Source organism: Scyliorhinus torazame, chromosome 6 (assembly GCF_047496885.1).
Source record: "Scyliorhinus torazame isolate Kashiwa2021f chromosome 6, sScyTor2.1, whole genome shotgun sequence".
Classification (NCBI taxonomy): Eukaryota; Metazoa; Chordata; class Chondrichthyes; order Carcharhiniformes; family Scyliorhinidae; genus Scyliorhinus; species Scyliorhinus torazame.
In genome coordinates, this window is record NC_092712.1 from 162,926,380 (window position 1) to 162,952,243 (window position 25,864).

At 46.3% G+C, this 25,864-nt stretch overlaps 1 protein-coding gene across 1 annotated transcript in view; it reads left to right on the forward strand.

Annotated features, from left to right (window-relative positions):
• Positions 1-25,864, forward strand: part of LOC140425121 (probable acyl-CoA dehydrogenase 6) — a 116,720-nt gene that overhangs the window by 83,769 nt on the left and 7,087 nt on the right. Inside the window, exons 4-8 of the mRNA XM_072509035.1 lie at positions 1,413-1,519; positions 6,091-6,258; positions 13,307-13,480; positions 15,231-15,392; positions 19,566-19,716. Coding sequence (XP_072365136.1) covers positions 1,413-1,519; positions 6,091-6,258; positions 13,307-13,480; positions 15,231-15,392; positions 19,566-19,716 — 762 coding nt within the window. The remainder of the gene's footprint in view (positions 1-1,412; positions 1,520-6,090; positions 6,259-13,306; positions 13,481-15,230; positions 15,393-19,565; positions 19,717-25,864) is intronic.

The following is a 25,864-nucleotide window of genomic DNA, read 5'->3' on the forward strand; positions in this document are numbered from 1 at the left end:
AAGGTTAAGTGGCCGAGACTGGTCCAGAGTAATGGAGGTGAGATGCTGCAGATGCTGGGAGGCCCCGGGTTGAACAGCGGTGAAGGAGGTCGCAGCAGGCGATAAACGACCAGTCGGGTCAGGGTCCTGCGGTGCCGTCTAAGATGGCTGCCCCCATGGGTCGCACATGGCAGTTGGTGGACTAGATGGCGCGCCCATCGCCGCACGCGGCTTGCGAGGGGGAGAAACCGGGTCGCCCGCGGGGTGTGAGGAGACGGCGGCGGCCCACTGGGCCTGGCATACAGTCACAAAAGTGCCCCTTATTACCGCATCCTTTGCACGTCGCTGATCGGGCCGGGCAGCGTTGCCGGGGGTGTTTGGTCTGCCCACAAAAGTAGCATCTGGGTCCCCCGGGGTTGACTGGCTGCCGCGCGGCGCAGGCTTGTGGTGAATTGGAGGATGAGGTCTGGTCGGAAGCAGGTGGGATCCACGCTGTCCATGGGGGTGCCGCGCTGCCGGGGGCGTACGCCTGGGCGTTACGGGAGGCCAACTCTAAAGAGTTTGCGAGTTTCCTAGCCTCCTTAAGATCTAGTGTATCTCCTTCTAACAGCCGCTGGCGGATCTGTGTGGACAGCATGCCTGTGACGAAGACGTCCCGAATTAAGAATTCAGTGTGCTCGGTAGCCGAAACTTGCCGACAGTCGCAGTACCTACCGAGGGCTAGCAGGGCGCGGTCGAAGTCGTCCAGGGATTCCCCCGGGATTTGGCGTCTGGTGGCCAGAAGATGTCTAGCATATACTTGGTTCACCGGGTGAATATAATGCCCTTTCAGCAGTGCCATAGCTTCAGCGTAGTTAGGCGCTTCCCTGATGAGTGGAAACATTTCAGGACTCGCCCTCGAGTAGAGGATCTGTAACTTTTGGTCCTCCATGGGTGGGTCTGTGGAAGTCCTGATGTAGCTCTGGAAGCAAGCCAGCCAGTGATCAAAGGTGGCCAAAGCGTTTGCCGCGTGAGGGCCCAGTTGCAGACGGTCCGGCTTGTTGCGGATCTCCATCTTTCAATATCTTGTCTAATAAATTGGTGCACGATCAATTATTGCGAAAGCGAGATTAGAGAATAATCAAAGGCTTTATTAGACAAGGTGTGTTCCCCACCAGCTCGTAACAGAAAATGGCTGCAGCCGGGGATGAACACCTCTGTCCACTGGGCGGAGCCAGCAGACAGGGATTTACCCACGTATCTCCAACACAGGTACCGTAATACATATAATACGGTCTACCACAGTCCCATTCTTTATTTCTTGCAGAAAAACACAACAATTCTTTGTTTAATTTAGATCAAGCCTCTGCACCTTGTATAATTACCTAAGAATGTTCACTAGGAATAAGAAAGTAGTGTCAATCGTTCAAAATTTGGTGTCATTCCTTTCCCAGATTTGGGTCAGATGAACTGAGACGTCAATTCCTCGTACCTACCATTGCTGGGGACATGGTAGCCTGTTTGGGAATCAGTGAAATTGGAGCTGGATCTGATGTTGCAAGTACATGAGATATATTTATAAGTAAAATAAATGTGAAATCCAAGTCTGTACAAACAATTTGATAAATTAAGCCATTGTAGAATAAGGAAAAATCAATTTCCAAAATCAGCGGTTTGGACTTTACAACGCCCTGTTGGGCTTACTTTTGGCAGACCGGTGGGGGACATGTAAAATATCATGGGTGGTTAGCTCACTGCCTTCTCGCCCACACTACCCCCTCTCCATAATATGGTAGGCGGGCAAATGCTGAAATTGTCAGTCTCCCCGCCATTTTGACAAAAACTTTAACAACCAATTGAGTTTTTTATCAGGCACAAATGACCCGGATGTTACCCTTCCCAGAATATGTTGGCGTGGGCAGTCATTTTTTAACAACCTGAGGTGAAAAATTGGAGAGGAAGGGACGATACATGTTTTGCAAGTGTCCAGTGCACCACAGGGCACTTCCCAGATTATATCTTCTCTTTTCTTCCCTGCCTGGCCTCCAAAGCAAATACCCATGTCCCCTTCCATAAAAGCCTGGGACGTATCTTAGTCCAGTATCGATTATTCTCAAGTCCTGCTTGCAGTCCCAGGGGTGGGGTTGTTCGAACTGCCAATCAAGATAGGCCAGCAGTACCTGAGTGTCGGACTCCTTCTCTTTGAGGGTTGGAAGTCCCACTGTCTGTTTGGCAAGGCCACCTGCAAGATGTTATTGCTCCAGGGTGGCCTTTGTTTTTTAAATTTAGAGTATCCAATTCATTTTTCCAATTAAGGGGCAATTTAGCGTGGCCAACCTCGCAGCACAATAAGCTCTTACTTGTCTGGGTACTTTTGAGTTCCCAGAGCCAGTAATTGTTTTAGTTGTCAGTGACAGGCAGTTACTAATATGAAAGCAGCTTTTTTTTCATTAATGATTACATCGGTTAAGTATAAATTGTCACAATGTCAGCTTTCAAGTCTGGTGCTCAACTAGGTTTTCGGCAACACAGGTGGAAAATGGAAAAATTTAAGTTCAAATAGAAATGATCAAAAAGTGACTAAGAAAATAGTAGGTACACTGGGTGTGAGCACCTAGTGGCCAGGAAGTGTAGATAGCACTGGATAAAAGCACATTACTGTAGATGCTGGAATCTGAAACCAAAAAAGAAAATGCTGGAAAATCTCAGCAGGACTGGCAGCATCTGTAGGGAGAGAAAAGAGCTAATGTTTCGAGTTCGATGACTCTTTGTCAAAGCTAAAGACAGAGACAGTGGGAAATATTTATACTGGGGAGTGAGAATGAAAGATGAGTCATAGCCACAGAAACCCAGGGAAACGAGGTGCTAATAGCCACAAACCAAGAGGAAAGGGTGCTAATGGCAGTCCCCAGAGAGGACAAAAGGTGTGAAAGGCCAAACTGCAGAGAAACTAACATCAGAGGGTAAACTGACAGATGTCGAGGTGGGGACTCATCTTTCATTCTCACTCCACAGTAGAAATACTTCCCACTCTCTCTGTCTTTAGCTTTGACAAAGGGTCATCTGGATTCAAAACGTTAGCTCTTTTCTCTCCCTACAGATGCTGCCAGACCTGCTGAGATTTTCCAGTGTAGATAGCAGCTCATATCACTTGCAAGATCAGTGTATCACCCTTTATAAAAATTGCAGCCAGAATTATAGGCTGAATTTTACATCTCATCCAGGTACTATTTGGCTCTGGAGAATTCTGAACTTGAATTCATTCAGCAGGAATTTTTCTAATTTGAAATGTAAAAGTGATTCAACTATGGACTTTCCATTCATTACAGAAGATTTGAAAGCTATTTTTCAACAAAGTTAAAATGTGTACAGGATCTTCAATTACAACCAAAATGAATGGTGCGACATCAGGAAGGTGGAGATTTGAAACTTAAGCTCCAAAATTTGTTAACTGAGCAGTGGGGGTTCAGAGTTTGGGGTGGGAAGACGAGAGCAGGGCCCCTGAGGTCCAACATTTCTTTGTGTGCCTCAAAGAAGGAGTTCTGCTTTTTCTGACCCCTGAAAGAACCCATGAAAAGTTTTAAAAATTAAAACTTAGCTGAACCTCTTCTGGGTATGCTACACTAGGTATCACGATCAGACAAAAGTGTGCGTCTTACATCACCTGAGGTGAAAAATTGTGCCATAGGAGTCCAACTTTTACATATGAATGCGGTCACTCACTTGCCTGTGGTTGATACCTTTTTTAAATGCCAAAATCAATGCCTCTAAAATGGTGGTAAGCATGAATGCTTCAAGAATGCAGGAATAGCACCTGGGCCCTTCAAATTTTTCAAGACAAGTAAATAAGAAAGTATAAAATAGAAAATAGTAAAACATAAGGTTTACAATGGGAATGAAGAAAGATTAAGGGTTAAAACAGGACAAATAGAATTGTTACTTTTTAAAAATTCTTTTGCAGGATGTAGGTGATGCTGGCTCGGCCAGCATTTCTGCCCCATCCCTAATTGCTCTTGAAAAGGTGATTAATTGAGAAAGTTTGGATGGCATGGTAGTACAGTGGTTAGCACTGTTGCTTCACAGCTCCAGAGTCACAGCTTTAATTCCCGGCTTGTGTCACTGTCTGTGTGGAGTCTGCACGTTCTCCCTGTGTCTGCGTGGCTTTCATCCGGGTGCTCTGGTTTCCACCCACATGTCCTGAAAGATGTGCTTGTTGGGTGAATTGAACATCCTGAATTATCCCTCCGTGTACCCGAACAGGTGCCGGAGTGTGGTGACTAGGGGCTTTTCATAGTAACTGCATTGCAGTGTTACTGTAAGATTACTTTTAACAATAAAAGATTATTATTATAAACATATTTTGATTTTATAAGAGCAATATAGCAATAAAGCTGCTCTTAATATCACAGATTTATTACTGCAATATTATTGCTCTGATCAGTTTCACAGTACATCAAGTGAAAATAAACATCTGTTGGACCATAAATCACTGTTATTCATAATCGGCAGATATTTCTACAAATTCTCTTGTCAGATTTAATGTACAGTTTTTATTTTAATTGGATGATATCCCTTCACAATACAAAGTTGGACAAATAATTAACAGTTTTCTGCCAAATGCAGCATTTTTTAGAGAGCCATTATTGAGAGCTGGCTAGAATTTTTGTTCCTTTCAATCAGAAAGGGCAGTTTGACCCATCAAGTCTGCTTCATCATTCAATGGGCTCATGGCCAGTCTGATATAGTCCTCAACTCCACTTGCCTGTCTAATCCCCATAACCCTTGATTCCCTTACTAAATTAAAAATCTGTCTATCACACAGCTCAGCCCTACAGTTCTCTGTGATAATGAATTCCACAGATTACCCTCTGAGAGAAGAAATTCCTCCTTATCCCTGTCTTAAATGGGTGACCTCGTTCTCTGATTTATGCCCTCTGATCCTAGGCTCTCCCACATCTTCTCAGCATCTACCCTGTCAAGCCCCCTGAGAATCCCATATGTCGGAATAAGGTCGCTCCTCATTCTTCTAAACCCCAGTGAGTACAGGCCCAATCTACTTAACGTCTCCACATAAAAAAATCCTCCATACCCAAGTTCAACATAGTGAAACTTCTCTAGACTGCCCCTAATGTTCAGTATTCCAGGTGTGGTCTAACTAGTGCTTTGTACAGTTTTAGCAGGACTACCCTATTTTGGTACTCCATTCCTTTGAAGTGATGGCCAACATTCCAATTACCTGCTGAACTTGTATGCTACCTTTTTGTTATTTATGTAAAAGGACCCCAAATCCCTCTGTGCTGCAGTTTTCTGCAATTTTTCTCCATTTAAATAATATTCTGCTCCCTCATTCTTCCTACCAAAGTGCATAACTTCATATTTTGCTACATTATATTCCATCTGCCAAGTTTTTGCCCGTTCACCTATCCTGTCTATATCCCTCTGTAGACTCTTAGTGTCATCCTCAACACTTGCCTGCCCCCTTATTTTTGTCTCTTCCGCAAACTTGGTAATTGTGCATTCATTTCCCTTGTCCAAGTCATTAATATATATTGTAAAGTCATTAATATATATATTGTAAATAATTGTGCGCCAGCATGGATCCCTGTGCTACTAATTACAGGTTGCCATCCTGAAAATGCCCCTCTTATCCCAACTCTCTTCTATTAGTTTGCCAATGCTCTAGCCATGCTAATAGACACATATTTGCAGGCAACGCATTCTTGTTGCATATTACAGTCAGGATAACGAAGCACACTTGCCTGACTTGGGTTCATCAGCAGCTATGCACTCTTCAATGGCCACCTTCAGGCCAAGGATAGTGGCTGTTGGGAAGGGACCTAACAGAGAGGATATATTGTGGGGTTTGGGTAGAGACACTAATTCCTCCTCCTCGGTTTTGTGATTGCCCTTTGGCCACTCTTCATTCAGGAAATCATCGCTGAACTCCTTGTTAAGATGGTTTGCGACTGCTGTCAGCTCTTCATCCTGCCCTTCCTCACCTAATACACTGGAGGTTATTGAGGCTTCATCGTCCAGAGTATCTCCAATTTTAATCTCTAAAATGTTTTGGATCATTATGCTTTGTGGGTCTTGTAATCTTTTATATCTTGAGAAAATGGTCCATCTTTGCAGATATCGAGACCAAAGCTGTCAAGAACGGAGATGACTACATAATAAATGGAGGGAAAATGTGGATAACTAATGGTTGTCAAGCTGACTGGATGTGTCTTTTAGCAAACACGGGTGATGGCCCAGTTAAGAAAAGCAAATCTCTCATATGTCTGCCCATGAAATTACCAGGTAAGAATTAGAGTCAACCTAAATTGTAGACTGACCTGAGAGGTTTGTGGAAGATCCTCGTGCCACATCTGCTAACAAATCAATAGATATCAGAGGAAATATATGAAGCAGTAACCCCCATACATTCAGTGTGAATTCAGCTTCTGGACTCTGCTTAATTGCTGAATTTTGGTAGATTTATTAGAAAGTAAATGGAGCATGTGAAATTAGTTTAATTGAAGACCAATTATAGCCACTTGAAGTGCTTGTCATTCTTTTTAAAAAAAATTTAGAGTATCCAATTCATTTTTTCCAATTAATGGGCAATTTAGAATCGCCCCCACATCTTTTGGGCTGTGGGGGAGAAACCCACGCAAACACGGGGAGAATGTGCAAACTCCACACAGACAGTGATCCAGAGTCGGGATCGAACCTGGCACCTCAGCGCCGTGAGGCAGCAGGGCTAACCCACTGCGCCACCATGCTGCCCGGTGCTTGTCATTCTTATGGGTTGCACTTACTAAGGGATTTCAGTGTAATAAAATGTGCCCTGCTATATGATAGCTGCTATATATCAGGCAGCTGCTATTTTATAGCAAAAATAAACTATACTGAGGTTGCACAATGTGGCGATAAATCATTCAAAATAAGTCTTTAAAATATTTTTCATCTATTTTTTTCTTCAGCAACTGAAATTTCTCATGTTTAAAATAAATAAGTCCAAAAGTTGCACATATAGTAATGTTATTAAATGTATTCTTGGGCTTGATATTTTTGCCCAAAGTTATAATCTGATCTAAATTTGAATGTTACAGTTTAAGCATGGACAATTTCCCAGGATGCATCAGCATTACCCAGTCAGCTGGACTGACGGAACATTGTTTCTCTCCTTTCTAGCTTTCAATGTTTGCAGCTTTTGTGTTTTCGATAAACTTTAGAATGTGTGTGTATGATGAGGGGAGAGAGACTGAGGGCAGGGAATGGGCAAGTGAAGGGTAGGAAAAGGCTTGTTAATCGTTCAATTTTTTAAAACTGTTGTACTTTGAAGCTAACTGCTCATCCACTGTTTTGTTGACCGTTAGGAAATATGGTTGTGAATTCCTGATAGCAGTGAGACAGAGAAAGATAAGCAACTGCTTTCCTCATTTTAATCTGAATTATTTAAAAAAATAAGTAAACTTAACATTTGAAGGAACTGTATCGGGAATGATAGGAATTATAGAAATGTGAAGGAAGGAGGAAAATAGGGCAATAGTGAGGGATGGGCTATTCGTACTTGCAAACGTGAGTGACGTAGGGGTAGATTTGTTGAAACTTTAGGGTGAGATGAATGACTATAGAGTAAGAATGAGGGGTGGATGGACTTCCGGTTGCGGCTAGGCGGAACTACGCCGCACATTCGGCGGCTCCCGCTAAAACGGACCTTTGGGCTCTCCAGAGGAGCCTCAACGGAAATTTTTCGACGACTTCCAGTGTGGGAAGGTGATAGCGAGGTCCACCCCCCATAGCATATGGATTGGAACAGGAACGGAGCGGTCAAAAAAGCGTTTTTGGAGCATCGAAAAGTGCGAGGGAGAAAAAACAAGATGGCGGCGGGCGGAGATCAAACGACATGGGTGCAGGAGCAGCAGGAGTTTCTCAAGCGCTGCTTTGAGGTGCTGGCGCCAATGCTGACGGCGAATGAGGGGTAAGTGGAGACCCAGAAGGCCCAAGGGACGGCGATCCGGGTGGTGCGGGGAAAAAACAACGGAGAACAAGGATGAGATCTTGGGCCTGGCGGTGAAGATGGAGACACACGAGGCGCTGCACAAGAGGTGGGCGGAAAGATTCGAGGACCTGGAGAACAGGTCGAGGAGGAAGAATCTTCGGATTCTGGGTCTCCCTGAAGGAGTGGAGGGGGCCGATGCCAAGGCATATGTGAGCACGATGCTCAACTCGCTGATGGGTGCAGGGGCCTTTCCGAGTCCCCTGGAGCTAGAAGGGGCTCATCGGGTCCTGGCGAGGAGACCAAAGGCCAACGAGCCGCCAAGGGCGGTAGTGGTGAGGTTTCACCGTTTCGTGGACAGAGAATGTGTCTTGAGATGGGCCAAGAAAGAGCGGAGCAGCAGGTGGGAGAATACGGAGATCCGAATCTATCAGGACTGGAGTGCAGAGGTGGCAAAGAGGAGAGCTGGTTTTAATCGGGCCAAGGCGGTGCTCCATCGGAAGGGGGTGAGGTTCGGAATGCTGCAGCCAGCGCGATTGTGGGTCACGTTTCAGGATCGACACCACTACTTCGAAACGCCTGAGGAGGCTTGGGCCTTTATACAAAGTGAAAAGTTGGACTCAAACTGAGAGTTTGTGGTTGTGGGGGGATGTCAATTGTATACAGGGTTTTAACTATGCGTCGGGAATGTTCCACGAGTTGGGTGATGGATGGGGATGGGGGAAGAGATCTGATGGGGAGTCTGTGAGAGAATGCGGGCGCCGGTGCTGGAGGGAGGGGAGGCCCGGGGATGGGGGAATTGGGAAAAAGGCCGCAACAAGAGCGGCGCCAGAGGGGGCGGAGCCGGCTCAGAAAAGCGTGGGCTTTTTCACGCGCTAGGGAAGGATGGAGGGGGGGGGGGGTGGAGGAGCGCACATTGATTGCTGGGGAGGGGGGATTCCCACACGGGGGGTGGGGGGGGGGGGGGGCAATGGGATGGCAGGGGAGGCCGGGCTCAGCAGGAGTCAGCTGACTTACGGGAGTGTTTGAATATTGTAGTGGACAATGGAGGTCGATACGTGATGGTGAGCGGTAGGTTGCAGGGGGCGTGGGTGGTGTTGGTAAACGTATACGCCCCGAACTGGGATGATGCTGGATTTATGAAGTGCATGTTGGGGCGGATTCCCGATCTGGAGGCAGGAAGCTTGAAAATGTGGGGGGATCTCAACACGGTGTTGGACCCAGCATTAGATCGCTCCAGATCCAGGACGGGGAAGAGGCCGGCTGCGGCCAAGGTGCTTAGGGGGCTTATGGACCAGATGGGGGGAGTAGACCCGTGGAGATTTGCTAGGCCCCTGGCCAGGGAATTTTCTTTTTTCTCTCACGTACACAGAGCCTACTCCCGGATAGATTTTTTTGTTTTGAGTAGGGTGCTGATCCCGAAAGTGGAGGGAATGGAGTTCTCAGACCACGCCCCACATTGGGTGGAGCTGGAGTTGGGAGAGGAGAGGGACCAGCGCCCGCTGTGGCGTCTGGATGTGGGATTACTGGCGGATGAGGAGGTGTGCGGGAGGGTGCGGGGGTGCATTGAAAGGTATTTGGAGGCCAACGACAATGGGGAGGTGCAGGTGGGGGTAGTATGAGAGGCGCTGAAGGCGGTGGTCAGGGGAGAGTTAATCTCCATCAGGGCTCACAGGGAGAAGAGGGAGGGCAGGGAAAGGGAGAGGTTAGTGGGGGAGATCCTAAAGGTAGACAGGAGATATGCAGAGGCCCCCGAGGAGGGACTACTTAGGGAGCAGCGAAGTCTCCAGATAGAATTCGACCTGTTGACCACAGGGAAGGCAGTGGCACAGTGGAGGAAAGCACAAGGGGCGACGTACGAGTATGGGGAGAAGGTGGGCCGGATGCTGGCACATCAGCTCCGTAAGAGGATGGCAGCGAGGGAGATAGGTGGAGTTAAGGATAGCAGGGGAACTACGGTGCGGAGTGCGTACAGGTCTCAGCCCCCAATGGGGGAAGAGGGGATGCGACGATTTCTAGATCAACTAAGGTTCCCGAGGGTGGAGGAGCAGAGGTGGCTGGTTTGGGGGCGCCAATTGGGTTGGAGGAGCTGGTTAAAGGACTGGGGAGCATGCAGGCGGGGAAGGCCCCGGGGCCAGATGGGTTCCCGGTTGAGTTTTACAGGAAGTATGCGGACCTGTTAGCCCCGTTGCTAGTGAGGACTTTCAATGAGGCAAGGGAGGGGGGGGACCCTGCCCCCGACAATGTCCGGGGCGCTGATATCTCTGATCCTGAAGCGGGACAAGGACCCACTGCAATGTGGGTCGTATAGACCGATCTCGCTCCTCAATGTGGATGCTATGTTGCTGGCAAAAGTGCTGGCTACGAAAATTGAGGACTGTGTCCCGGGGGTGATTCATGAGGACCAGACGGGATTTGTAAAGGGCAGGCAGCTAAACACCAATGTGCGGAGGCTCTTCAATGTGATTATGATGCCCTCGGTGGAGGGAGAGGCGGAGATAGTGGCAGCTATGGACGCGGAGAAGGCCTTTGACCGGGTGAGTGGGAGTATCTCTGGGAAGTGTTGCGGAGGTTTGGGTTTGGGGAGGGGTTTATCAGGTGGGTTAAGCTCCAATATAGAGCTCCGGTGGCAAGTGTGGCTACGAATCGGCTGTATCGAGGGACGAGGCAGGGGTGCCCCCTGTCCCCCCTGTTGTTTGCATTAGCAATTGAGCCTTTAGCTATGGCATTAAGGGAGTCCAGGAAATGGAGGGGGCTGGTCCGAGAGGGAGAGGAGCATCGGGTGTCGCTGTATGCCGACGACCTGTTGCTGTATGTGGCAGATCCAGTGGAGGGGATGGTGGAGGTCATGCGGATCCTAAGGGAGTTTGGGGACTTCTTGGGCTATAAGCTCAATGTAGGGAAAAGTGAGCTCTTTGTGGTGCATCCAGGGGACCAGGGACGAGGGATAGACGACCTACCGTTGAGGAGGGCGGAAAGGAGCTTTCTGTACTTGGGGATCCAGGTAGATAGGAGCTGGGGGGCCCTGCACAAACTTAATTTGACGCGGCTGGTGGAGCAGGTGGAGGAGGACTTTAAAAGATGGGATGTGATGCCACTCTCGCTAGCGGGTAGGGTACAGTCGATTAAAATGATGGTCCTCCCGAGGTTTCTCTGTGTTCCAGTGCCTTCCCATTGTGATTAGCAAGGCCTTTTTTAAACGGGTAGGTGGGAGCATCATGGGTTTCGTGTGGGCAAATAAGACCCCGAGGGTAAAGAGTGTGTTTCTAGAGCGTAGCAGGGACAGGGAGGGCTGGCGTTATCAAATCTGTGCGGCTACTATTGGGCAGCCAACGTGGCGATGATCCGTAAGTGGGTAATAGACGGCAAGGGGGCGGCGTGGAAGAGGTTGGAGATGGCGTCCTGCAGGGGCACGGGCCTGAGGGCGCTGGTGACGGCACCGCTGCCACTCTCGCCGACAAGGTACACCACGAGTCCGGTGGTGGCGGTAACACTAAAGATCTGAGGGCAGTGGAGACGACATAGGGTGAGATGGGAGCCTCGGTGTGGTCCCCGATCCGGGAGAACCATCGGTTCGTCCCAGGACGGATGGACGGGGGGTTTCGGAGCTGGCATCGGGCAGGGATCAGAAGGATGCGGGACCTGTTTGTAGATGGGACGTTTGCAAGCCTAGGGGCGCTGGAGGAGAAGTTTGGGTTACCCCCGGGAAATGCGTTCAGGTATATGCATGTGAGGGCGTTTGTGAGGTGGCAGGTGAGGGGATTCCCGTTGCTCCCGGCACAGGGGATTCAGGACAGGGTGATTTCGGGTGTATGGGTAGGAGAAGGCAAGGTTTTGGCGATATATCAGGAGATGAAGCAAGAGAAGGAGGCTTCGGTAGAGGAGCTGAAGGGCAAGTGGGAGGAGTTGGGGGAGGAGATCGAAGAGGGTCTGTGGGCTGATGCCCTGAGTAGGGTTAATTCCTCTTCCTCATGCGCCAGGCTCAGCCTGATACAGTTTAAGGTTATTCACAGAGCGCATGTGACAGGGGCGAGGCTGAGTAGGTTCTTTGGGATGGAGGACAGATGCGGGAGGTGCTCGGGAAGCCCGGCGAATCACAGCCACATGTTCTGGTCGTGTCCGGCACTGGATGGGTTCTGGAGGGGTTTCGCGAAGACTATGTCCAAGGTGGTGAAAGTCCAGGTCAAGCCAGGTTGGGGGCTGGCACTATTTGGGGTGGCGGACGAGCCGGGAGTGCAGGAGTCGAAAGAGGCCGGTATTCTGGTCTTTGCGTCCCTGGTAGCCCGGCGGATGATCTTGCTCATGTGGATGGACGTGAAGCCCCCCAGTGTGGAAGCCTGGATAAATGACATGGCAGGGTTCATTAAGCTGGAGAGGATAAAGTTTGCCTTGAGAGGGTCTGCGCAGGGGTTCTTCAGGCGGTGGCAACCGTTCCTAGACTATCTCGCGGAGCGTTAGAATGAGGTCGGTCAGCAGCAGCAGCAACCCAGGGGGGGAGGGGAGGGGAGGGGGGTGTCTCTTTCGGGGGGGGGAGGAGGTAGCTGGGCGGGCTGGGGAGGTTTTGTTTCCCTAGGGTACTTATAAAAAGCATATGGGAGGGTTATTATGTGTGGGAGAAACCCATTGTACAGGTGCTGTAGTATGTTTCATTGATATGTTTATGTTTTGTTCTGTTCTTTTCTCTTTTTTCTGTTACAGGGGGGCGGTTTAATTGGTTGAAAATTTTTGTTGGAAAAACTTTGAATAAACATATTTTAAAAAAAAGACAAGAATGAGGAGTGGATAGAAAACTTAATTAATGGTTCACTGAAAAGGGATTGGAATAGTGATGAGGATGTGGTGGTGGTGGTAAAAAGGGCAGTAGATAATGGAAAGCAAACAAGATGCGGAGGAAATGATATGAAAGATCGGAAGAGGTCTAATGATTAAAAGAGATTTAAGGAAAGCTTGGCTGGAAGGGCCACATTTTCCACACAACCCCACCTCCAATGCAGTCTGCAACCATTGGTGGCTCCTTATCTGGTCACATCATTCAATACCACTCACTACCTGTGAGTGGTCAGAGGATTGAGGGAGTTTTTGTTGTTGAGAAAGGTGCCTGGGTTGAGCCTCCTATCATTCAAAAGACAGCAACATCAGCAATGAAGCACTCCTTCAACACTGCACTGAAATGTCAGCCTAGGTCCTGACTCTTGTTTATTAGGGGACTTAAAAGTCATAACCTTTTTGTTATTGACTGATGGTAGACTAGTCCTTCGTACTTTATTTCTATTGTTTGTCTTTATTGAAGGAAACATTTCTGTTGAGAATAGGAAATTTAATTCAGTATTCTTAATTAGTTAACCATATGAATTACATTTTTAGGAATCCATATCGCTAAAAAGATCGATAAGTTGGGCATGAGGTCATCAGATACGGCACAGATATTTTTTGAAGACGTAAGGGTTCCAAGAAAATATCTCATTGGGGAAGAAGGAATGGGCTTCACCTATCAGATGTTGCAATTCCAGGAGGAGCGCCTGTGGTCAGTTGCAGCAAGTAGGTAATTTCTACTGTACGTGAGCCAAATGTTACGTGGAAAACAAAACATTGCTTACTCTCCTAGGAATGGACTCAGTGAGACAAAAAAATCCAGGGGCTGGAATAAATGTAGGCCATCGTTGTGGGAAGCATGGCAGCCAGGCCCACTTAATCAGGTAAGTAACCACACACCAGTTCCTCGACGGCAGGAAAACCTCCCACAATTAAGTTGGAGGCAAGAACAGGCGTATGAAAGAAACTTGCCCACTCGCAGCAAGTTGTCAGGCTAATTATTGAGCCAGTTGACACCAAATATCCCTGAGCCCACCAGAATTTAGTGGTGGATCAGGGATTACTCCAGAGGTGTAAGACATGTAGAGAAGTTATTGAAGGAGATGCTCTGGCTATGATTAAATAGCTAAATGTGAAACTAATTTGAGGACAACCCTACTGAGTGGGACAAGAGGGTGTGGATGATGGAATGGTGGACCAAAGTCTGCAGAAAGATTGTGGACAGATGATGTGTCCAAATAAACAAATATTACTTGAATAGTGTTATAAAAACATTATCCTCTTAAAAGCTCATAAGTCTGTCAAAATAAACAAGCTCACATTTCCCCTTGACAGTTTATGAAAAGATCTTGCTGAGCAGGATCTATTGGAGCCTTTGAACACAGCCAGAATCTCAGCTATCTTTCAGTTCTGCGCAGTCAAACAGATGGCTGAACTTTGTCACTTTACTAAAAGCTCAGCCATCTATCAAAGCTAGGGTGGCACTGTGGTTAGCATTGCTGCATCACAGCGCAAGGGACCCGGGTTCAATTCCGGCCTTGGGTGACTGTGTGGCGTTTGCACTTTCTTCTCATGTCTAAATGGGTTTCTTCCGGGTGCTCCGATTTCCTCCCACAGTCTAACGATGTGCAGCTTAGATTGATTTGGCCATGCTAAATTGCCCCTTTATGTCCAAAAGGTTGGGTGGGGTTACTGGATTGCGGGGATAGGATGTGGGCGTGGGCCTAGGTAGACTGCTCTTTTCAAGGATCGGTGCAGACTCAATGGGTATGATGGCCTCTTTCTGCACTTTGGGCTTCTGTGGAAGCTTTCAAACATCCAAACAGTTGAACTTCAATGAGAAAATTAAAATAGGAAGGAACCTTTAAACAATCAGGTCTGTATTTCAATACTACAATGTGGAATAGCATTTTGTTACGTGGATACTGTGCTCTAATGCATCTAAATACTTTTCCACTTTCACAGTGCTATTCTTTCCCTTTATAATGACCATTTACCTTTTCAAACAAAGCGCTATGATCAATCACTGTCGTTAAAAACATGCATAATTTGTGCTGCAACATTTCATTATAACACGTGGAGTAGACAACATAATTTGTCCTTGACTTGCAGCCATTTCCCACCTCTAAACCATGGTTCATGACACCTGTGCTGGTATTATTCAAGTCGCCTGCCAAAGCCAAGCCTTCTTCATCAAAGTTGTGCAAATTTGGAAATGCCCATTTCCGCTGTAGTGCAGGCAATATTGGAACAGCAGAATGCAGATCCCCTTATCTGCACAGTATCCACTGGCATTGAGAATGGAGTGGACGGGAAACCTGCATTCAGGTCCCGCCTACCATTTTTAAACTATGCCTGATGCACTTTGGTCCCGAGTTAGAACAGGTAAATCTGGCCCAATATATTTCTGTTTCAATGTGTTATATCATTGTGCACAATTAACACTTATGCAAAAATGTTATTTTTCTCTTTGCAGCTTTGGCTCCAATGCAAAACATCATACAGGAAACAATCGAATATGCACGTCAACGAAAAATCTTTGGCCAATCAGTCTTACGCAACCAGACAGTGCACTTCCGTCTTGCCGAACTCGAGACTGAGATTGAACTTGTTCGTTCTCTCCTTTATCGTTGTGTCGGTATGAAGCTTTCATTAACTGACCATTTTCAAAATCAAACATATTTATAATTTCAAGATAAGTAGGATCTGCTTCATTGGAATCTGCTGGAATGTAGCCACATACACTACCCATGGGAAGCAGGAGCGGAAATTCACAGACAGGAGTTACCACTGGGCGCCTGCAAGATTAATCCCAGGCAGTCAGGGTGAAGGTGATTGAGGGAGGGGAAGAAGCTCAGAGTCATCATTGGGATGTAAGCTACATATTTAATGAAGACCCTGCCAGCTTGTGGCCAGTGTCTTGTTAAACTGATCAACTGAACCGATTAACATAAGCACCTAATGAAATGCAGCAGAATGATGGATAAATTGTTCCCTTTGTTTTATCTGCATTCCTAGCCCAGTTTCGTCCAATGCAAGGGAGTGTTAAAAATTCAGGCTGTACCTGTACGGGTGGCGGTGACATAATTCACTATGCTAAATGTGATAGAATTTGAACAGATTTCTTGTGCATCCAAGAGGTGCTGTGGGCCATGAGTAGCAGCAGAATTGTACTCAACCGCAATCTGTAACGTCATGGCCCGGCATATCCCCCACTCTACCATTACCACCAAGCCAGAGGATCAACCCTGGTTCAATGAAAAGTGCAGGAAGGCATGTCTGAAGCAACATCATATATGCTATAAAATGAGGTGTCAATCCGGTGAAGCTACAGCACAGAACTACATGCATGCCAAACAGCACAAGCAGGAAGCAATAGACTAAGCTAAGTAATTCCACAACCAATGGATCAGATTTAAGCTCTGAAGTCCTGCCATATCCAATTAAACAATTAGACAGTTAAACAACTCACCAGAGGAGGAGTCTCCACAAATATCCCCATCCTCCAATAATGGAGGAGTCCAACACATCTGTGCAAAAGACAAGGCTGAAGCATTCGCAATAATCTTCAGCCAGCCAGAAGTGCTGAGTGGATGATCCATCTCGGTCACCAGCATCACACATGTCAGTCTTCAGCCAATTTGATTCACTCCACATGATATCAAGAAATGGCTGATGGCACTGGATACATAGAAACATACATAGAAAATAGAAGCAAGAAGGGGCCATTCGGCACTTTGAGCCTGCTCCACCATTCATTATGATCATGGCTGATCTCCAAGTTCAATATCCCTCCCGATCCTCCCTTCCCTATATCCCTACATCCCAAGAGCTATATCTAATTCCTTCATGAAATTACACAATATTTTCACCTCAATTACTTTTTGTGATCGTGAATTCCACAGATTCACCACTCTCCGGATGAAGAAATTTCTCTTCACCTCAGTCCTAAAAGGTTCACCCATTATCCTCAAACTATGACTCTTACTTCTGGACTCCCCCACCATCAGGAACATTCTTTTTGAATCTACCTGGTCTAATCCTGTTAGATAATCCCCTCTCACTCTTCTGAACTCCAATGAATATAATCCTAACCGACTTGGTCTCTCCTCGTACGACAGACCCACCATCCCAGCAATCAGCCTGATAAACTTTCACTGCACTTGCTCTATAGCAAGAATATCCTTCCTCGGATAAGGACACCAAAACTGCACACAACTGCAAAGGCTATGGGTCCTGACAATATTCCAGCAATAGTACTGAAGACGTGTGCTCCAGAATATGCCGCACCCCTAGCCAAGCTGTTTCAGTACAGCTACAACATTGGCATCTACCCAGTAATATGAAACATTGCCCAGGTATATCCTGTACACAAAAACAGGACAGATTCAACCCGCCAATTATCGCCTATCAGTATACCCTTGATCAGCAAAGTGATTGAACGGGTCATCAACAGTGCTATCAAGCGGCACCTACTCACCAATAATCTGTTCACAGATGCTTAGTATGGATTCCGCTGGTGCCACTCTCCTACTGACCTCATTACAGCCTTGGTTCAATCATGGACAAAAGAGCTGAATGACAGAGGTGAAGCGAGAATGAATGCCCTTGACATTAAAGCAGCATTTGACTGTGTATGGTATCAAGTAGCCCTCGCAAAGTGAAGGCAATGGGAATCAGAGGGAAAACTCTCCACTGGTTGGAGTCATACCTGGTACAAAAGAAGATGGATGTGGTGGTTGGAGGTCAATCGTCTCAGCTCCAGGACATGACTGCAGGTGTTCCTCAGGGTAGTGTTCTAATCCCAACCATCTTCAGCTGCTTCATCAATGACTTCCTTCCATCATTATGTCAGAAGTGGAAATGTTCGCTGATGACTGCACATTGTTCAGCACCATTCGACTCCTCGTATACTGAAGCAGTCCATGTCCAAATGCAGCAAGACCTGGACAATATACAGGATTGGGGCTGAGAAGTGGCATCTCCCATAACAGCGGGATCAGTCTGGGAACAGTGTCATGCAGTTAGTTCTTGTTTAAAAAAAAAAACAAAGAGTGGCATTACAGGAAAATGACCAGAGACAGGGCAAGAGTGTAATAAAGAGCAAGACTGAGATGGAGCTGGGAGATAAAGGAGAGACAGAGCGGAGCCCGGAGCATAAAGCGCGAGAAAGAGTGAGACTGAGAGCAGAGCCGGGAGGAAAAAGGAGCTTGAGAAAGAGTGAAAGTGGAGTGCTACCTTGGAATTTGTACTCCTAAGATGTCATCAGGATTCAAAAGTGACTTGGGGCAAGTGGAACCTGCTGATTGGGTGAGTACAGTCAGGTAAGTATTTAATATTTTTAGCACTTATAGTTTGTACACACCTCTGTTTGCATCAATGGTCCCAAGGTGGAGTTGGTTAACAGCTTCAAATTCCTAGCTGTGCACATCACCAACAATCTGTCCTGGTCCACCCACTTTGACTCTATGACCAAGGAAGCACAACAGCGCCTATACTTCCTCAGGAAAATAGTTAAATTTGGCATGTCCACATTGACTCTGCCAATTTTTACAAATGCACCATAGGAAGCATCCTATTTGGCTGCATCACTCTGGTATGTCAACTGTTCTGCCCAAGACCATAAGAAACTACAGATTTCACAGTGACTTCATTGCAGTGTTAATGTAAGCCTACTTGTGATAATAAAGATTAAAGAGTCGTGAACACAGCCCAGTCCACCTCCCATCCATTGACTCTGTCTACACCTCCCATTGCCTTGGGAAAGCAGGCAGCATAATCAAAGACCCCTCCCACCCGAGGTATTCTGTCTTCAAACCTCTTCCATCAGGCAAGAGATACAAAAGTCTGAGAACATGCACTAACAGATCCAAAAACAGCTTCTTCCCCACGGTTGCCAGACTCCTGAATGACCCTCTAATGGACTGAACTGATCCCTCCATGCATCTTCTTTACTGAGTAGTACTGCACTCCCTATGTTTCACCCGATGATTGTGTCTTATGTATTTACATTGCGTATCTATCGCATATCCTATGTTTGTTTTCATGTATGGAACGACCTGTCTGGATTGTACACAAAACAATACTTTTCACTGTACCTCTGTACACGTGACAATAAACCCCAATCCAATTCTAACATGAGAAAAAAGATTTTCTAATATAATGTGTTACAATAAATCTCAAAATTGCTGCCAGTCACATGGCATGTCATCACTATTGTTCAAATCAATTAATTTGATCTAGGGGATCTGTCACTATCAGTCTCTATGGAATCTGCACAGAGTGACCACAAAGAAACAATAGGTAGGATACAAAACTGGGTTTAATGACATACGCAATTTCTCTATTCCACTCCCCGAAGGGTTTCCTGTCCTGGCCTTCATTTAGACCAGGGTTTTATATTAAGCAGACTCCCCTCGTTAAGGGGAGGCCTCATCCCATTATCGGGGAAGTTTGTACTCGGCTGATGTCACTGGAAACCTGATGGTCCATATCCCGTGACCTCCATGAGGGTTGTAACCATCTCAAACTCTGCTGGCAAACAGTGGCAATGTTATGATATTAATTTTTTGCAAAGAATAACACACATTGTGGTTTGTCCAAGGCAGTAGTATTTCAGGGGGTTGAGATATTATTGTACTAAGCATTACCTTGCAGTTTATGTTGTCATGGTAAACCCATCCTACCAGCCCCCACTCCACTACCTGCAAATATGATACTACCTTCAAACACAAACTTTGTGTTAGGCTTTGATTATAGAAGATTTACTTTAAGTTTAGTTATTGTTTAAATTTATATCTTCTTCATTCAGCTCAATATATTCAAGGAAATGATGCAACAAAATTAGCCTCAATGGCAAAATTGAAGGCAGGCCGCCTGGTTCGTGATGTAGCTGACAGCTGTCTCCAGTTCTGGGGAGGAATGGGTTTTACGAACGAAGTGCTGGTGAGCAGACTGTACAGGTGAGTAAAATTAAAGGATACAGACATGAACTGAGTTTAACTGCAAATATGTTTTCTTCTTGTTTTAAATGCAACACATTAGCTATATAATTCAACCTGGAATCAATTAAAATAGATATTCAGCAATAGACAAGTTGTGAAGTTACATCCAGTTAAATAAGGGGCAGGATTCTCCCTCCCACTAGCCCCGTTTTCAGGTGCGGCGCGCCCCCACCAGCAGCGGGATTCTCCATTCCTGCAGCCGGCCAATGGGGTTTCCCATCCCACACCATCAAGAAACTAGCGGGCATGGATGTGCTGCCGGCGACATGGAGGATCCTGCCCACGGAGAATCCCGCAGTAGGTTTCTAATCATATGGTATGTTTATAGGGGAAATTTTCCTGCGCTGTGTAGGTGCGGGAAATAATCACTGGTCAGATGATCTAGTGCACAAACCCAGAAAATCTTTATCTCAAAATACAATCCAAAGCTTTCTCAAATTTATGCATTTGAGATAATCGTGGATCTAATAAAATTCTGGTATCTCATTGACTCAGTCTCACAAATCTAGAAGGTTCCACGTTTGATCACTGTTTTGTGTTGATGTAGCAGATCTCAGGTGGCACGAAAAGAACTTTAGCTGCCTTCAGCATCCCTGGGATTAAGGAAGGGAAATTTGGTCAAAATGTATGTTCTTGATCGCTATCCAGTATCGTTTGCTTTAAGCCCTTGGATATCGAGTTTGGTTTTGTAAGCCACTGGACTTCAAACCTTTCTTAGACTTGTTCATAAGAATTACTTATGATAATAGCCAATTGAGAAATAACTACTTGAATGAGGTCATGATAGAATTTCAAATTCAGTTTGAGGGTGATAAACTGGATTCCCATACTCGTGTTCTGGAGTTAAAAAAGATAATTATTTTGGCATGAGGACAGATTTGGCCCCAGTGGATTGGGCAGGAAGATTAAAAGGTAGGACAGTTGATGAGCAGTGGTCGTTGTTTCAGGAGATATTCAATTTATACCAACTAGAACTGGAGGCAGGAAGGGTCCCAGATGCCTGGAAAGTGGCTAATTTAACACCTCTGTTTAAGAAGGGAGGGAGGCAGAAGACAGGAAATTATAGGCCGATTAGCCTGACTTGGGTCATTGGTAAGATTTTAGAGTCCGCTATTAAAGATGAGATTGCGGAGTACTTGGAAGTGCATGATAAAATAGGACTGAGTCAGCACGGCTTTGTCAAAAGGAGGTCATGTCTGACAAAGAGTTCTTTGAGGAGAATGAAGTTAGACAAAGGAGAACCAGTTGATGTGATTTATTTAGATTTCCAGAAGGCCTTTGACAAGGTGCCGCATAGGAGATTGTTAAATAAGTTAAGAGCCCATGGTGTTAAGAGCCCATGGTGTTAAGAGCCCATGGTGTTAAGGGTAAGATCCTGGCATGGATAGAGGATTAGCTGACTGGCAGAAGGCAGAGAGTGGGGATACAGGGGTCTTTTTCAGGATGGCAGCCAGTGACTTGTGGTGTGCTTTTCACAATATGCATTAATGATCTGGAAGAAGGAACTGAAGGCACTGTTGCTAAGTTTGCAGATGATACAAAGATCTGTAGAGGGACAGGTAGTATTGAGGAAGCAAGGGGGCTGCAGAAGGATTTGGACAGGCTAGGAGAGTGGGCAATGAAGTGGCAAATGAAATACAATGTGGAAAAGTATGAGGTTATGCACTTTGGAAGGAGACATTTAGGTTTAGACTATTTTCTAAATGGGGTAATGCTTAGGAAATAAGAAGCACAAAGGGACTTGGGAACCGTGTTCATGATTCTCTTCAGGTTAACGTGCAGGTTCAGTCGGCAGTTAAGAAGGCAAATGCAATGTTAGCATTCATGTCGAGAGCACTAGAGTACAAGACCAGGAATGTACTTCTAAGGCTGTATAAGGCTCTGGTCAGACCCCATTTGGAGTATTGTGAGCAGTTTTGGGCCCCGTATCTAAGGAAGGATGTGCTAGCCTTGGAAAGGGTCCAGAGGAGGGTCATAAGAATGATCCCTGGGATGAACAGCTAGTCGTATGAGGAACGGTTGAGGACTCTGGGTCTGTACTTGTTGGAGTTTAGAAGGAGGAGGGGGGATCTTGTTGAAACATACAGGATACTGTGAGGCCTGGATAGAGTGGATGTGGAAAGGATGTTTCCACTTGAAAATGAAATGAAATTTTCCACTGGTAGGAAAATTAGAACCAGAGAACACCACCTCAGACTAAAGGGACGATCCTTTAAAACAGATGAGGAGGAATTTCTTCAGCCAGAGAACATAAGAACTAGGAGCAGGAGGCCATCTGGCCCCTCGAGCCTGCTCCGCCATTCAATGAGATCATGGCTGATCTTTTTTGGACTCAGCTCCACTTTCCGGTCCGAACACCATAACCCTTAATCCCTTTATTCTTCAAAAAACTATCTATCTTTATCTTAAAAACATTTAATGAAGGAGCGTCAACTGCTTCACTGGGCAAGGAATTCCATAGATTCACAACCCTTTGGGTGAAGATGTTCCTCCTTAGCTCAGTCCTAAATCTACTTCCCCTTATTTTGAGGCTATGCGCCCTAGTTCTGCTTTCACCAGCCAGTGGAAACAACCTGCCCGCATCTGTCCTATCTATTCCCTTCATAATTTTATACGTTTCTATAAGATCCCCCTGATTCCTTCTAAATTCCAACAAGTACAGTCCCAGTCTACTCAACCTCTCCTCGTAATCCAACCCCTTCAGCTCTGGGATTAACCTAGTGAATCTCCTCTGCACACCCTCCAGCGCTAGTACGTCCTTTCTCAGGTAAGGAGACCAAAACTGAACACACTGTTCCAGGGGTGGCCTCACTAACACCTTATAAAATTGTCGCATAACCTCCATAGTCTTAAACTCCATCCCTCTAGCAATGAAGGACAAAATTCCATTTGCCTTCTTAATCACCTGGAAACCAACTTTTTGCGACTCATGCACTAGCACACCCAGGTCTCTCTGCACAGCGGCATGTTTTAATATTTCATCATTTAAATAATAATCCCTTTTCCTATTATTCCTACCAAAATGGATAACCTCACATTTGTCAACATTGTATTCCATCTGCCAGACCCTAGCCCATTCACTTAGCCTATCCAAATCCCTCTGCAGACTTCTAGTATCCTCTGCACTTTTTGCTTTACCACTCATCTTAGTGTCGTCTGCAAACCTGGACATATTGCACTTGGGCTCCAACTCCAAATCATCTATGTAAATTGTGAACAATTGTGGGCCCAACACTGAACCCTGATGGACACCACTAGCTACTGTTTGCCAACCAGATAAACACCAATTAATCCCCACTCTTTGCTTTCTATTAATTAACCAATCCTCTATCCATGCTACTACTTTACCCTTAATGCCATGCATCTTTATCTTATGCAACAATCTTTTGTGTGGCATCTTGTCAAAAGCTTTCTGGAAATCCAGATATACCACATCCATTGGCTCCCTGTTACCTACCGCACTGGTAATGTCCTCAAAAAATTCCACTGAATTTGTTAGGCACGACCTGCCCTTTATGAACCCATGCTGCATCTGCCCAACGGGACAATTTCCATCCAGATGCCTTGCTGTTTCTTCCTTGATGATAGATTCCAGCATCTTCCCTACTACCGAGGTTAAGCTAACTGGCCTATAATTAGGTTTGCACTAAGTGCTGAATTTGGTGCTTTTTGAGTGCTATAGTAAGAGTTTGGTGACCGAGGGAGTCATGAATTTGGTGCTTTTTGAGTGCTATAGTAAGAGTTTGGTGACCGAGGGAGTTGGGTGAGGAGGGAGTAAGGTGCTCCTTTCATTTTGTTTCCGCCATTTCCGCAAAGAGTGCGAAGAGAGCCAGGAGTTTACAGAAAGTGTAGCTGACTGGGAGCAGAGTTGGAGGGCGGAGATCTAGTTAGCCCACACAGCAGCTATATTCTGTAAGGTAAGAGGGGATGGAGGCTAGGCCAGTTGCATGCTCCTCCTGTAGGATGTGGGTGGTGAGGGATACCACTGGTGTCCCCGCTGACTATACCTGCGGGAAGTACACCCAACTTCAGCTCCTCAAAGACCGTGTTAGGGAACTGGAGCTGAAGCTGGATGAACTTCGGATCATCCGGGAGGCAGAGGGGGTGATTGAGAAGAGTTACAGGGAGGTAACCACACCCAAGGTACAGGACAAGAATAGCTGGGTTACAGTCAGGGGGAAAAAAACAAACAGGCAGACAGTGCAGGGATCCCTCGTGGCCGTTCCCCTTCAAAACAAGTATACCGTTTTGGATGCTGTTGGGGGGGATGACTTACCGGGGGAAGGCCCTAGCAGCCAGGTCTCTGGCATTGAGTCTGGCTCTGGGGCTCCGAAGGGAAGGGGGGAGAATAGAAAAGCAATAGTTGTAGGAGATTCAATGTTTAGGGGAATAGATAGGAGATTCTGTGGTCGCGAGCGAGACTCCCGGAAGGTATGTTGCCTCCCGGGTGCCAGGGCCAGGGATGTCTCGGATCGTGTCTTCAGGATCCTTAAGGGGGAGGGGGAGCAGCCAGAAGTCGTGGTGCACATTGGTACCAACGACATAGGTAGGAAAAGGGGTGTGGAGGTAATAAACAAGTTTAGGGAGTTAGGCTGGAAGTTGAAAGCCAGGACAGACAGAGTTGTCATCTCTGGTTTGTTGCCGGTGCCACGTGATAGCGAGGCTAGGAATAGGGAGAGAGTGCAGTTGAACACGTGGCTGCAGGAATGGTGTAGGAGGGAGGGCTTCAGGTATTTGGATAATTGGAGCGCATTCTGGGGAAGGTGGGACCTGTACAAGCAGGACGGGTTGCATCTGAACCAGAGGGGCACCAATATCCTGGGAGGGAGGTTTGCTAGTACTCTTCGGGAGGGTTTAAACTAATTTGGCAGGGGAATGGGAACCGGATTTGTAGTCCAGCAACTAAGGTAGCCGATATTCAGGACGCCAAAGCATGTAATGAGGCAGTGGGGAAGGGAACACTGACAAAGGAGAGTATTTGCAGGCACGGAGATGGGTTGAAGTGTGTATACTTCAACGCAAGAAGCATCAGGAATAAGGTGGGTGAACTTAAGGCATGGATCGGTACTTGGGACTACGATGTGGTGGCCATCACGGAAACGTGGAAAGAAGAGGGGCAGAAATGGTTGTTGGAGGTCCCTGGTTATAGATGTTTCAATAAGATTAGGGAGGGTGGTAAAAGAGGTGGGGGGGTGGCATTATTAATTAGAGATAGTATAACAGCTGCAGAAAGGCAGTTCGAGGAGTATCACCCTATTGAGGTAGTATGGGTTGAAGTCAGAAATAGGAAAGGAGCAGTCACCTTGTTAGGAGTTTTCTATAGGCCCCCCAATAGTAACAGAGATGTGGAGGAACAGATTGGGAAACAGATTTTGGAAAGGTGCAGAAGTCATAGGGTAGTAGTCATGGGCGACTTTAACTTCCCAAATATTGAGTGGAAACTCTTTAGATCAAATAGTTTGGATGGGGTGGTGTTTGTGCAGTGTGTCCAGGAAGCTTTTCTAACACAGTATGTAGATTGTCCGACCAGAGGAGGGGCAATATTGGATTTAGTACTGGGTAATGAACCAGGGCAAGTGATAGATTTGTTAGTGGGGGAGCATTTTGGAGATAGTGACCACAATTCTGTGACTTTCACTTTAGTAATGGAGAGGGATAGGTACGTGCAACAGGGCAAGGTTTACAATTGGGGGAAGGGTAAATACGATGTTGTCAGACAAGAATTGAAGTGCATAAGTTGGGAACATAGGCTGGCAGGGAAGGACACAAGTGAAATGTGGAACTTGTTCAAGGAACAGGTGCTATGTGTCCTTGATATGTATGTCCCTGTCAGGCAGGGAAGAGATGGTCAAGTGAGGGAACCATGGTTGACAAGAGAGGTTGAATGTCTTGTTAAAAGGAAAAAGGAGACTTATGTAAGGCTGAGGAAACAAGGTTCAGACAGGGCATTGGAGGGATACAAGATAGCCGGGAGGGAACTGAAGAAAGGGGTTAGGAGAGCTAAGAGAGGGCATGAACAATCTTTGGCGGGTAGGATCAAGGAAAACCCCAAGGCCTTTTACACATATGTGAGAAATATGAGAATGACTAGAGCGAGGGTAGGTCC